The sequence below is a fragment of the Fukomys damarensis genome, unplaced genomic scaffold (assembly GCF_012274545.1).
Source record: "Fukomys damarensis isolate Sample0158 unplaced genomic scaffold, DMR_v1.0_HiC HiC_scaffold_26, whole genome shotgun sequence".
In the NCBI taxonomy this organism is placed as follows: Eukaryota; Metazoa; Chordata; class Mammalia; order Rodentia; family Bathyergidae; genus Fukomys; species Fukomys damarensis.
Window position 1 is genome coordinate 28,371,251 of NW_022900938.1, and position 15,393 is coordinate 28,386,643.

Here is a 15,393-nt window from a genome sequence, read left to right on the forward strand (position 1 = left end):
GTGTGTATATACATATATATATATATATATATATATGCAGAGGTAGCTGCACTAAGTGCATGTATAGATGTGTATGTATTCTTAGTGATTACATTGTAGCTTTCTCAATAATATTCATAAATTATATTCAGTATCACAAAACTTACATAACAGTTGCTAGGAAACATATCTACTTCCTTATGGGCTATCCAATTATAACAAATATTTAAAAAGTAATTTTTTGTTGACTAAAAAGAGAACATACTTATGTTTTAAGTGCACTTAAATGGAAAATAATGGACCTGAATGACTGAGTGAATTTAAGAGGAGTAAGTGGAGCCATTAGTTCTGCTAGTGCAAGAAACTAAAAAGCAAAAAAATACAGCTACTTTTAGTGTAAAATTCTAAAGTAAATACATGAAAACAATCAACTGGTAATGTGTCTGGTCTCCTAATACGATGAAATTCTTATACATGTGTGCTTGTTGTGAGGCTAGAGAGACCCCCAGGTCTCATTCTCTGTTCAACATACCTGAGAACTTTCGTAAATTGTTCTTATAAGGTAGATCTTTGGTGCCTGTATCGGTCTCCTTGCCATCGCTGGGACAAAATACCTGACACCTGGAATTTAAAGAAGGACAGGCTTGTAGTTTGGGTCCATGGTCCACTGCCTCAAGGCAGAACAGCGGGAGAGCAGGAGAGAAAGCGATTGGCAGGGAAAGCTGCTCAGCTGCTCACCTCGTGGTGGCTGGAAGCAGAGAACCAACAGGAGACTCAGAAAGACAGGAAGGGGTGGAACAAGACTTTACCCTTCCAGGTCAAGTCCCCAGTCACTTGCCTTTACTGATCAGGCCCCACCTTCTAACAGCACATCAGCTATGAACTCATCAAGAGAGGATGAGCCGCCTGCCAAAAACCCCACCTCTGAACACATGAACCTTTCGGGGGACATTTTTGACTAAAAAAATAACAGTGCCAATCTTGAGTAACTGAAAGGTAGAAGTAATCTTATTTGGAAATTTTCCTCATCTCAAAATCATGAATCTTCAGACTGCTTCTTAGTAAGATTTACACTCATCCTTACGCTTAATTAATTCCACACAGGATGGCAGCTTTAGAGGCACATTTTGTTGTGCCACGTGCTTTATTTCAATCAAAGCTTTGCTAGCTGCTCTATTTAGACTTTAAAACTTCATAAGCAAGTACATAACCATTGATTATAAAAATATGAAAATCATATTATCATTCTATTTGGATATAATAAATAACTTTCCTTCTATTGTTTCTTCTTGTTTTGGTTAACTTTGCTGTTTTGTTATCATTCATAGGAAACGGATACATATCGAGGATATGTTCCTAAGTGAAATAAATAAGTCACACATATGTAAATACCGAATAGTTTCTCTGGTGTGAAAAACTATAATAGTAAATAAGATCCTAATGAGATAATTGGCAATGTGAAATAGGAAGAAAAGGGCCAAAGGTGTAGGGAAAGTGGGAAGGGTAGGAGAAAGGTAATAAGGGAAAGAAAAAAATAGGAAAAAATAAAAAAAGGAAAAAAAAATGTTTGTAAAGGGGGAGGGGAGGAGGGGGTGAAGGGAGGGCAGGGACAAGGGGAAAAAATGAGAACCAAGACCTGTCATGTAGAGGTACAAGATTCCAATGATGAATGTAACTGTACTGTATACCTAAAATGTACCAATAAACTCAGAGGAAAAAAAACCACCATCTTGCCCCTTTGACTGGCTGAACTTCTCTTAGCGATCTTTGGAAGTGAGTTTTTCCTCTTGATACTTTATCATCTGTTTGAAATAATTAACGAAAATGTTATTTTTTTACAGGTTTCTTTGGTAACGTTAGTTGCTAGCACTCTTGGCTACTCAGACCTTGGCCCCATTAAATCTCTTCGAACACTGAGAGCTTTAAGACCTCTAAGAGCCTTATCTAGATTTGAAGGGATGAGGGTAAGAAAATATTGAACTTACTGATATAATATTATTTTATTGGCATATAAAATATTTAAAAATTGGTATATAGTAACTATGGACTATTTATACAAATGTACGTATGCATGCTTACATACATAAATTCATATATGTGGGCTGTTTATATACATAATAAAAGCAAATATACACACATATATATACACAGTATTTCCTTGTATCCAGTTTAACAAAGGAATGAATTAATACTTCCTGTATACAATATTGTTAGGCAGTTAAATTATACAAGTAAGTGACTTTTCCCTCTGCTAGAAATTCAAGAGAAGAGATCATTATTAGTTCTGCAACAACGTCTCACTTACAAATCAAGGACTTGTCTGTATCAAGTGCTCAAATAATATTTATTGAAGGAACTACAATGGGTGGGGAGAAATTTTCATCTTTAAAATAGTGTTTCAAAATCAGGAAAATGATGTCAAAATTGCATTTAATGAAAACTAAAACTCGAAGAGTTTACTTCGTTTACACTAGGCTGCATAGTACCTAAAAAGAGATGCATTTAATAGAGATAAACAAGGTGAAATAAATAATAGCTACCACCAACCTAGCCTTTTTTTTTTTTTTTTTTGAGACAAGGTGTTGCTAGGTATTTTTTGCTGTCCTTAAACTCACTATGTAGTCCAGACTGGCCTCAAATTTACAGTGACCCTCCTGCCTCAGCCTCCCCAGTGCTGGGATTACAGGCATGCACCGCAAATGCCCAGCTCCAACCTAAATTTAAGGGCTGTATTGAATCAGCAATTTCTTCATAACACACGTGGAGGACAATGACTGTATTCTTTATAATTAGTCTATACCCTCATTAAAAATTTTCCCCTTCAGATTTCTACCTGCTTTCTCATGCCTCTGTTTTTCCTTTAACCTAGATTCCTTACCACACTGCCTCAACCCCAAGTTATAAGCATCAGAGTGGCAGACAAACACCTGCTTACTTTTAATCTTAATCTGAGTGTGCCTTGTCTGCCCAGGACCAAGCATAACAGGACACCCTTCCTTTATGATCAGATACCCAGAACCTTCATCATCGTGATTTCTACTTGTTTACTTGACTGCTTCTCTAATTTCTGTCTCTAATCAACTTAGCATGGAGATTGGTCTAGGCTGCTGACGATCTAAATGTGGTCGCTGGCCACCTGTCAGGGTCATCTGAGAATTTATTGGAGTTGCAAATTCATGAGCCCCAGACCCAACCCTTATAAATCAGAAACTTGGCTCAGAAATCTGAACTTTTCACAGCCTCGTGAAAAGGTAGAACTCTTTCAGCCTAACAGATTCTCACTGTCAGCCTTACTCATCTAAGTCTGATTGTAACTCCTGCTTCTTAATGTACCAGTTAATATGGCTCACAAATTTAACAGAAGTCATGATTATGAAAAAGACTCATAAGTAAAAGTCACATAAATGCTTTTTAAAAATTTAAAACTACATTTTTTACAGAAGTGTAATGAAACTCTTGCTATTAAATTAATGTTTTGATCATTCATAGATTGTCCCATGCTATCCTGATCTAGTAATTGACCGTTAGTGTCGGTAATTCTGGGATTATAAGACTTTAAATGTACATTTAATTTCATTTTTATCATTTATATTTTTTCTCTCTTTTAGAATGTGCAGATTTTATGACTTCACCTTATCAATATCAGGTTTTTGGATTTCTTTTTATTTTCTTGTTTATTTAAACTGTGCTATCATTTTTGTCACTTTGTCTTGGGTTTTTGCTAACAGTTTTACTGTGTTAATCATTTAATTTGTAAATGTGTTGATCATAGGGCTCATGTCACAATTTGTTTTCTTGGCACACCACTGAGAATACAACAGGCATCGATATATATATATGTCAGTCAGTTGAACTGATGGCTTAAATATTTAAAGGCGGCTTTTCTAATTTCTTTAATCCTGCATTGATGTTCTGTAATTAACCTGTTTGTTTGTTTGTTTGTTTGCTTGTTTGGCTTTTTCTCAGTGTATCTTACCTGTTTTTCTTTTCCTTCCTAATACCAGGTGGTTGTGAATGCACTCATCGGAGCAATTCCCTCCATCATGAACGTGCTCCTTGTATGTCTCATATTCTGGCTAATATTTAGCATCATGGGAGTAAATTTGTTTGCTGGCAAGTTCTACGAGTGTGTTAACACCACAGATGGGTTACGGTTTCTGGAAAGCCAAGTCCAAAATCGCTCCGAGTGCTTTGCCCTTATGAATGGCACTACAGATGTACGGTGGAAAAACCTGAAAGTGAACTTTGATAATGTTGGACTCGGTTATCTGTCTTTGCTTCAAGTTGTAAGTGACTGTTTTCATGCATACTTGGAATACAATGAAAGATCTTGGTCATGATTTAAATATTCCATAAACTAGAAATTAAAAAGGAAGCACTGGGTGACTGAAAATTAAGTTTATCTTTCTGAGACTCTGTGAGTATAAACGTGGTTGAGAAGTGTAAGTTTGCTATGTTTGAGTTATTGATCCATAGTTAACTATTTGATGTAACTTGAACCACTACCACTGCACTTCCTGAATACTGCTTCAAAAATAGTCTCACTGGACTTCTAGTACTACCTACGAGGGAATAAGAAGGATTTCCTACGGACAAAAGGAAATTCCTTAAAAGTGGAAAAATGTTTTCTGCCATACTCATGAGATTCTCTTCCTCTTTCGAAAAAATAAAAGTATCTACTCAAAATTCATAAGCAATTATAATAATTTGTAAATAATTCAGGGTAAGATTTAGAACACAACTTAGGAATCTGTTCTCTTTTTAAATGCATCTTTATATTAAACTGGTATTTTGAAATAGCAAAACTTACTAATTTAACATTGTAGAATAAGTGTTTTAAGGCTAAAGAGACAAGACTATGATGATTTTATCCCATGAGCATGATATTCTGATTCTTTAAATGTGACATTTTTACAGGCAACATTTAAGGGATGGATGGATATTATGTATGCAGCAGTTGATTCTGTTGGTGTAAGTATTCATCAACATTTCCATTGAAACTTAGAATTTAAGATACCTTCTTACTTTGCTTCAGTATTTTACACCATAGCACCACAGAACCATTGGCATGTACAAATACAATGAATCTGACAGTAGCCTCACAGCTAGGAGTACAGCACTGGAGACAAAGCCTGGCTCAGATTGTGGCTCCTTTACATTCTCCAAGCTCTGCAGGTGACTTTGAGCAAAGACACTCCACCTTTTGGATCATTCATTTATTCTTCTGTAAAAGTAAACTAACCCTGTGCTTACCTCATAGTCATTGATATGAGGATCCAATAAGAAAGCACAAGTGGATTACTTAGAATAAGATGGCAATAATAAATGCTCAGTAAATATTAATTTCTCAATAAAAATGGAATAAATGTTTCTTCATGGTTTTTACTGCTTTCTGTTTTTAAGCACCATGGAAGAGTTTATTTGAAATAAAGTTCATGCTAAGAAATTTTTAAGATCTTTGGCTAGTTCACATCTTCATGAAATGCAGTGAACACATTTTTATAGTCAAGCAAAAAGTAATCAAATTTACATAAATATGGAATCCTCCTCTTTACAGGTGTTTCTGGAGATAAAACATATATTGATTGTTTAATTACTAAATAGTCCCAACAATCTGAGAACAAGTACTACATATGGTTAAGTCCTTCAGAGTCATCAGAAGACTATAGAAACCATCTATTAAATACTTGCTTTATACTGAATAATTTATAAACAATAACTATGTGAAGCCTCAACAATGCTGTAGCTTTTAAAATACCACGTTTACCTAAGGTAGCATTCTTGAGATTACTTTGTCAAATTGTGAAAATTATGAATGCTATTGTGAACATACTGCTTTTATTAACTTTATAGGAAAACCAGCAGCCCAGATATGAATACAACCTGTACATGTATATTTATTTTGTCATCTTTATTATCTTTGGGTCATTCTTCACTCTGAATTTGTTCATTGGGGTCATCATAGACAATTTCAACCAACAAAAAAAGAAGATAAGTATTCAAATGTTTCCTTTACTGCACCGAAAAGAAATGAGCAGTTATTTTCCCAATTTTATAAATTTGACTTCTGTCAGTAGTTTCATTACCACTTTATTTATTTTATGATTGGCCAAGTATACAGTTATATATATGCTTAATCTTATCCATTTTTATTCAAAGAATACATTCTTAAGTCATAGATACTTTACTCAGTCTATCCCAGTGTTCCCTACAGAGGACACCAATTATAATGGATTAAGGATTTATCCTATTCAAGTATGATCTTGCCTAAATTACAACTGAAAAAACACCATTTCCAAATGAGGTTCTAGTGTTAGGCCTTTAGCATATCTTTTTAAGGTTATAATTCAATGCAAAATATTAAACAAAAGTATTGTTATTATTATTATTATTATTATTATACAGGTGCCTTAAATGACAAAAGGCATGGAGAAGTTAAATAATTCACCAAGATCATATATCCTGTAAATGACAGAGTTTAAGCAGAGCTAGTAGTATACGCCATGTATGTAGACTAGTATATTCTTTTAGTCCCTCTATAATGTTGTATCCTCAAATATATAACATAATACAGTGATAAAATGCAGTAAGATAAATTAACAACAATAAAAATGTACCTGAGCAGTCAGAGGCAAAATTGATACAGCTGTAGAAAAAATGTGTAACTCCTGAGCAGGCCTGGGAACTGGGGACACACAGTGACCAGGAGATAAAAGAATGGCTAATCCATGGGAAGCAGAAGAGAAACACAAGAGCGTATGCATAGTGCTGATAAAGGAGGCTGCAATTCAGGAGGAATAGCAATTTGTCCAGCTTGGGTGGAGTTGAGATTTGAGAAGAATAATAAGAGAGACTCTGACCTTCTTGAAAAGACATGAAAATATCATATGAAGTCAATGCTAGATGTTTTTTTAGTGGGAACTGACTGTCACAGAAGCATTTTGAGGAAAGAGGAACTTATGAGAAAGGCATTGACTCCAGTTGCATCAGATCCTGCAATGTCTGTCAGTAGCCAACGTGTGTAATCTAGAAGTCATAAGTATCACCAGTTAACTCTCAGAGAGGTTATGCTACTTGTATACAGTTGGCAGCTAGAAAGTAGCTTCATCATAAATCTAACTCCACAGTCTCCCTTTCTAGACATATAAAACTGAGCTTGTATTAAAACTAATCCAGCAGTGATTCTCACAAAGTTTAGGGAGAGTCCAAGTTTAGTTCAGATCCCGTTTGACCTCCCACCTGCATCACATTTACTCTATGCAGAAGCTTTGTGCCAAGAGAAAGAGAATATATTCAATCAAGCTGTTTTAGGAGGTAGAGTTTACAGTAGTGTTTGTGATTTCAAAGGGAGCGAAGTCCAAGTTTTGGGATTCTTGTCAGTGAACTGAGTTTCTGTGGCTGTGGCACCATCTACAGAAAAGAGAACTTTGCAGGAATGAGGGGCAGATTACTAAGGGGAGTGATTTCAGGTGCAGACTTCCCAGGTGAGACAGATGCAGACACTGAAACTAGTGCACACAGTTGACTACTCACAAGCAGAGTATGGGGGCTGTTTGACTTCAAAGGCCACGTTTTTCCCAAAATGCAGTATTGCTTCTTAAGTTTTTCAAAAAACTATTTGTAGCTTTACCCATACTTCCCCTCTTTTTCTTTTTGCTTCTCCTTCTTTCTCTCTTTCCTCCTCTAGTCCCTCACTTTCTCCTTCTTTGTGGTAATACAGGGGGTTGATCCTAAGCAAGTTCTCAGCTACAGAGCATCATCCAGCATAAGATCTCATTGACTGCCTAGACTATGAGCATGAACCTGGGATCTTCCTGTCTCAGGCTTCTGAGCAGTCAGCTTTACAACTGTGTGCCACCACACCTGGCTTACTCCTATCTCTTTCTAACCAATCCCATCTTACTAATTTTTCCAATCCACATTAGTGCTCTTTTCATCTTTAATGCATTCATATGAAAATTAGGGTTAATAGTTAATCATATGGCATACTCCTGAAGATCAGAATAGAAGTTATTACCAAGTTCAGGTCATAAATGAACAAACTATGTGATATAATTATACAAATGCTTAATTCAGACCTGGCCACCCATGAAAACAGATAGTGAAACAACCCCTTTCAAAAGTAAGTATAACCTTATGAAGAAAGTTAATAGTAATTACCTGAAATAAGGTTGAGTATCCTTTTCCCAAAATGCTTAGGACTGTAAGTGCTCTGAATTTCAGATATTTTTGGATTCTGGAATATCGGTATAATGAGATATCTTGGCAGCTCAAAAATCAAAATTTATTTATATTGTACATAATAAATACAATAGGGGATTATGTACTATACTTTTAATGTGGCTGCAATATCAGTGCTACCCATCACAGATCAGGTGTGTAATTTTCCACTTGTGGTATTGTGTTGGTGATCTAAAAGGTTCAGATTTCAAATTTTTAGATCAAGGATGCACAATCTGTTATCACTCAAATGTATTGAATGCCTGCTGTTCACCAGCATTATGCTAAGCATTATCTCAATCTATCCTTTCAAAAAATTAATAATACGGTTACACTGTAATAACATGATTCATAATTTAAAAGATTGGAAAATTTGTCTATAGACAATAGAGGTGGAGCTTAAACAAAGATAATGCAATGCCAGACCTGCAATCTAAACTAATGTGTAATACAGCTTTGATAGAGTGTCACGCTCTGGTAGGCCAGCCTGACTTACAGGCTTAGCTTTTAAAGGAGCGCATTTGCACAAGTCCTATATAACTTATAGTAGATCAGAATCACACAACACAAGATTCTCTATTGGAACATTTTAAAATCACCTGTAGTTTCAGTCCACCCTTCATCAAAGATATCATTAGATGAAGACCAAAACTACTACTTTGATTTTTCGCCCCATTCCGAGTTCTGTCCTCAGTATATTTCCAACTATGCTGGTAGGGTTTAAACACTGTGATATCCAAGTCCCCCACTAATAAGCAAACAGTGGCCCATCTTCCCTTCACGTAGGTGTCCAGACTCTCACATGCGTAGCTACAACTGATCCGATTAATACCATGGTTACATAAAGACTGCATATGAACTAGATAAAAAGTGAATTAAAACACTCTAAGATAAAAAAGACTGGTAATAGGTATTTGAGGAGTATGAAATACAGTGTAACGGAAGCCAAATGTTTTAGTTCAAGAGAACTAAAAGAAAAACAAGACGTAGTCATTTTCAATTCCAGGACTCTACTCAGGATTTCAGAATCATCAATTTGCCCAAATGCATCTCTAATTACATGGATTATTCTAATTTATGCTCTGATTTTGAGAAGGTTGTATTTCAGACCAATGTGAAATATGTACATATCTATAAAAAAATGACAGATTATTTAAAGAAACTAACAAATCCTAAAGGAATAGCCAAAGTTCCTACAACCTCTCTATGAGATTTAGGTTTTTCCAGTGTAAAAAGAATAAAATCTTTTTAACTGGTCTCGAACTCACAGTGATCCTCCTGCCTCAGTCCCAAGTGTTCCTACAACCTCTCTATGAGATTTAGGTTTTTCCAGTGTAAAAAGAATAAAATCTTTTTAACTGGTCTCGAACTCACAGTGATCCTCCTGCCTCAGCCTCCCAAGTGCTGGGATTACAGGCATGCACCACCATGCCTGGCTGTATTACCTTTTATACAATAAATTACAAAGTCTTTCAGTTTTTTAGGCCTAATTATTGGTAACTTCTTTAGTACCTGGATCTTTATCATCATAATTTTGATGCACAATAAGTATTTATGTTGAAATTCATTTTTTGGAAGCAAAGATCTGAAACATTTCTTGTGACACAGACATAGATACAACTGTGGATACAGATATAGATAAGGAAATATCTGTGACTTACTTTTCATGTATTCCTTCTTCTCTGATAAAGCAATGACAGCATATTGAATAAATATAAATAAATATAAAATTATTTTAATAAAATTTTCTGGCCTCTACTCCTTCTAAGAGGCCTAAACATTAGACAAATCATTGAGAGAAACATTTACTACTATTAACTGTTGCACATTTTCCCACGCTATCTGTTGCTTAGCATGAAAATGTCTGGTAAGATAAAGAGCAGATGAAATGAAACAGCAACGCATACTCTAAAACAACATATTAGTACATACAATATAATTGGCCCAATCGTGATTTTATGTAGTGTCTATATTTGATATGTGCACATTATATTATATATGGAGGCTCATGTGCCTATGCATAGGTGATTGTTAACAGATATTATATATAGCTACTGAGTACATAACAAAATATGCATGATTTCCATATTAATATATTTTAACTTATTATAAGGATCAAGAGAAAACCCTACACATTGATTCTGGTTTTAACTAGATTTCTTTTTAATTTTTTACCTCGGAGGTCAAGACATCTTCATGACAGAAGAACAGAAGAAATACTATAATGCAATGAAAAAGCTGGGGTCCAAGAAGCCACAAAAGCCAATTCCCAGGCCAGGGGTAAAAATATATGTGTATAAACTATTTATATAATTTATATAAATATATATAATTTATGGTGTTAAATTTCAAATTATTTTAACATGTCTTTTTTGCACATCTACATAAACAATACTACTTGAAATAGTTTCTGTACTTTTCGTATTCTTGTCTCTTACAGAACAAGTTCCAAGGATGCATATTTGACCTCGTAACAAACCAAGCTTTTGACATCACCATCATGGTCCTTATCTGCCTCAATATGGTAACCATGATGGTAGAAAAAGAGGGGCAAAGTGTTGAAATGGAAAATGTTTTGTACTGGATAAATGTTGTTTTTATTATCCTTTTCACTGGAGAATGTGTACTGAAGCTAATCTCCCTCAGACATTACTACTTCACAGTGGGATGGAACATTTTTGATTTTGTGGTTGTGATTCTCTCCATTGTAGGTAAGGCCAGTTCTTAATAAAATTTTAACTTTAAACAATTAAACCCACAGATGCTCACAGAAGAACCTGAATTATTAAATGTAAATTTATCTTTGAGTAAATTAGTATGTAGAAAAATGAAAGAACCTTTGAAACATAGCAAAAAGCTCTCTGTTGGAAGTCCTGTGTTTCAGACGTATGCCTTCCCAATAGAGTTAAAGACACTGTATAACAGTGATACGTCCACACTCATGCTTATAACAGCACAACTCACAGAGCTACATCTTGGAAATGGCTCATATGTCCGTAGGCACCCTAATGAATAAAGAAAAATGTGGCAAATATGCACAGTGGAGTTCTACTCCAATATAAAATTTAAAAAATTGAGTTATTTGTAGAAAAATGCAAGCACTTTGAGACTATAATGCTAAGTGAAATAACAGGTTAAATATCACATGGTTTCTACTATACATGAGAAATCTAAAATATAAATAACAAATAGCAAAATAAAAAGAGACGATAAGAAGGGAGCTGAGAAAAGGATGGAGGGATGGGAATAAGGTAGGAGAAATAAAAAGATTAAAATGCAAATGTACCCAGTTCCTAATGTTATGAAGAAACAGACTATCTGTGATTTTGAAAATTACTCTTGATTTTTTTTTGTTTTTGTTTTTGTACCGCGGATCAAACTTGGGTCCTTGCACTTGCAAGGCAGGCGGGTGCAGCACTGAGCTAAATCCCTGGCCCTATTATTGAATTTAAAGCCTCAATAAATGTTAGCCTTCTTCCTCCCAACTTAATACTTGGTCAGTCTGTAAAATGAAATCGTTTCTCAACTGGCCACAGTCTGTCATATCTGCTTTTTTATCTTTCTTTCATTCTCTTCACAAGCCTAATAGTTTTAGGATTATACTTGCTTATAAATTTTAAATGAGACAGATTTTGGAGATCATTTAATATGAATGAAACTCAACAATGATAGAAAAGACCCAGAAAAATGAAAGGCAGCATAACCTATAACCATAATATTAAGTGCCACATAATTTCGAATAAGTATTTGAAATCAAAGTTTGAAAAATATTATTATCACCACATGCTAAAGTTGACGTAAGAAAATAAATTAAAATTTAGGTAGTGATTTCATACCACCAATGAGAAGAAGAATGGAATTAAATTGAAAGGAAATAATCCTTTTATCACCCTGAATTTTTAAACAATTTTGACCAATGCAGATAAATATGAAAACAACCAGTAAATATATTATAACTGGGGAGCAAATGTTCTTTATCCTCATTCTATTATGACATTATTTTAAAATGAAAAGAATCAATAAAAAATAATTCAATTAAAATTCATAAGGGTAGAATTTTGAATTACATGTACCAATATTAATCATTGATATGTGGAGAAAAGTTAGAAAATATACTTAAAGAAAAGTCTAACTGAAGTATAATAAATAAAGTGAACTATCTAGTAACTTTAACATTAATATTTCTATTAAAAAGGTAAAGGACAAAAAAGGTGGAAGTAAATGAAGGACATATTGTACTTGGATATCTCTTGCTATAATTGTGATTATTTTGTAAAAGAATTTTAAAATCAATAAAAATATTAATGATATTTTTATATAATGAGGTAATTAAACTAACAGTATAAGTGTAAATAATTCTAAAATTCACCTAGAAGAAAAATTAGAGAAACGGGAGGTGGCTTATCATATTCAACATTAAGACTACTATAAGAATATCTTAACACTGATGATAATGTAACATTGCTTAAAAATAAAAGGTCAAAGAGATTGTTCAGACTTAAACTATAATATATAGAGAATTACTAATATACTCAGTAAAAGATCACATGAATCAAATGTCATTGCTTTTAAAAAAGGAAGTCAAGTATATATGGCAGTAAATTTATATCCGTGAACTTTAATAGCCATTGCTGTTTATGACACAACCTGAGTCTGAAAAGAAAAAAGGAACACAGGATATGATTTTATAAAATTCAAAATATTAAATAGAAGAAAAATCACAACACACAAAAGTAGATTGAAAGACAATTATAAAATAGAAAATTTTATTTAACACTTAGGGCTAACAATGCTCCTAATAGAAAAATAGCATTGTAGATCAATAATAATATAGTAAATATTCTAATAGAAAAGTAAGCAAATATTTCAAAGAAATATTCAAAGAAAAGTTTAAAACAACTTAATCAAAGTATTTAATATATTATTTTCTAAAAATACAAATAAATTATAATAATAGATTAATTTAAGTGTTGTAAAGATTTTCTGGTAAAAATTGTAATGTCCAGTACTGGTGAGCATGGTAAATGAGCGCTTTCAAATACTGTTATTTGGAGTAGTACTTTGTATAGAATTTCTGGAGATAGAATTGGCAATACATAACAAAAATTTAAACATTGTTTGATCCAAGTTCTGTTTAGGTATTCTCAAAGCACATAGTCATGCAATTCGGAAAATGTGCTTATTTAGATATTCATTGTAAGTCAAAATTGGAAATAAGCCATATTATTCTTTAATATGTGATTACTTTTACAGGATGTTGTACAACTGCAAGAATTGTTATTTGAGTGGGACATGTCTGTGTGACATATGACACAATGACTACAATATGTCACAAAGAAAAGCTACAAAAGCATATGAAATGATTGTGTGTATATGCTAATGTATTTACATGTACAGAGAAATATCTAAGTGATACTTAACAAAATATCAAATGTTAGTTAACTATCACCAGCTGTATTTGAGATATATATATATGTTTTTTATCTATTTAGTATGTTAATGTATTGCTTGAATTTTCTGCCTGAGTAGACCTTATCTTTATCATTACAAAATAGTATATTATAAAAGGGAAAAGAAGTCTATGAACTTAGTAAATGGAAAACTCACAATGGTAAGTCTATGATTTTTTTTCTTTAGAATTCTTCAAACTGTTTACTGTTAACAGTCCTGAATTCATAAAAGATAAGATGGCAAAAAATCTTTAGAATCATGATTTTCTACAGCAGAATATTTAAATATCCCCCCATATAGGTATGTTTCTAGCTGGTCTGATAGAGAAGTATTTCGTGTCCCCTACCCTGTTCCGAGTGATCCGTCTTGCCAGGATCGGCCGAATCCTCCGTCTGATCAAAGGAGCCAAGGGGATCCGCACGCTGCTCTTCGCTTTGATGATGTCCCTTCCTGCCTTGTTTAACATCGGCCTCCTGCTCTTCCTGGTCATGTTCATCTACGCCATCTTTGGAATGTCCAACTTTGCCTATGTTAAGAGGGAAGTTGGAATCGATGACATGTTCAACTTTGAGACCTTTGGCAACAGCATGATCTGCCTGTTCCAAATCACCACCTCTGCGGGCTGGGACGGACTGCTCGCGCCTATTCTCAACAGTGGACCTCCAGACTGTGACCCTGAAAAAGATCACCCTGGAAGCTCCGTGAAGGGTGACTGTGGGAACCCATCGGTGGGGATTTTCTATTTCGTCAGTTACATCATCATATCCTTTCTGGTGGTGGTGAACATGTACATCGCCGTCATCCTGGAGAACTTCAGTGTTGCCACTGAAGAGAGTACTGAACCCCTGAGTGAGGATGACTTTGAGATGTTCTATGAGGTCTGGGAGAAGTTTGATCCTGATGCAACTCAGTTCATAGAGTTTGCCAAGCTCTCCGATTTTGCAGCTGCTCTGGATCCCCCTCTTCTCATAGCAAAACCAAACAAAGTCCAGCTCATTGCCATGGACCTGCCCATGGTCAGTGGAGACCGGATCCACTGCCTGGACATCTTATTTGCTTTTACAAAGCGGGTTTTGGGTGAAGGTGGGGAGATGGATTCTCTTCGTTCACAGATGGAAGAAAGGTTCATGTCTGCAAATCCTTCTAAAGTGTCCTATGAACCTATCACAACTACGTTAAAAAGAAAACAAGAGGATGTGTCTGCTACTGTCATTCAGCGTGCTTACAGACATTACCGCTTACGGAAAAATGTCAAAAATATATCAAGTATATACATAAAAGATGGAGACAGAGATGATGACTTGCCTAACAAAGAAGAAATAGTTTTTGATAATGTTAATGGGAACTCCAGTCCAGAAAAAACAGATGCAACTCCATCTACCATTTCACCACCTTCATACGATAGTGTAACCAAGCCAGAGCAAGAGAAATATGAAACAGACAAAACAGAAAAAGAAGACAAAGGTAAAGATGGCAAGGACAGCAAAAAATAGAGCTTCATTTTTCATATATTGTTTACAGCCTGAGAAGGTGATTTATTTGTGTTAATAAGACTCTTTTAAGGAGGTTATGCCAAACTCTTTCTATGGAAATAGTCTCAAAGGCAGTGCAATCAGTAGTTAACGATTATCTACAACAAGTGAACAGGACTAGCTGATGGCTATTTTTGCACTGGTAAATGATTCTGAAAGAATTATGAGTAACTCTGTAGGGATTATTGATTGCAGCAAGCAAAGGTGATTT

The 15,393-nt window shown here is 34.5% G+C and overlaps 1 protein-coding gene across 4 annotated transcripts in view; it reads left to right on the forward strand.

Moving 5' to 3' along the window:
• The window catches only part of Scn9a (sodium voltage-gated channel alpha subunit 9), an 85,205-nt gene that overhangs the window by 63,003 nt on the left and 6,809 nt on the right, over nt 1–15,393 (forward strand). For all 4 annotated transcript variants that reach the window (XM_010606894.3, XM_033756406.1, XM_033756405.1 and 1 more), the window contains exons 20-26: nt 1,821–1,943; nt 3,984–4,265; nt 4,897–4,950; nt 5,833–5,970; nt 10,375–10,479; nt 10,640–10,910; nt 13,951–15,386. In XM_010606894.3, the coding sequence (XP_010605196.1) occupies nt 1,821–1,943; nt 3,984–4,265; nt 4,897–4,950; nt 5,833–5,970; nt 10,375–10,479; nt 10,640–10,910; nt 13,951–15,143 (2,166 nt within the window). In that variant the 3' untranslated portion in view covers nt 15,144–15,386. The remainder of the gene's footprint in view (nt 1–1,820; nt 1,944–3,983; nt 4,266–4,896; nt 4,951–5,832; nt 5,971–10,374; nt 10,480–10,639; nt 10,911–13,950; nt 15,387–15,393) is intronic.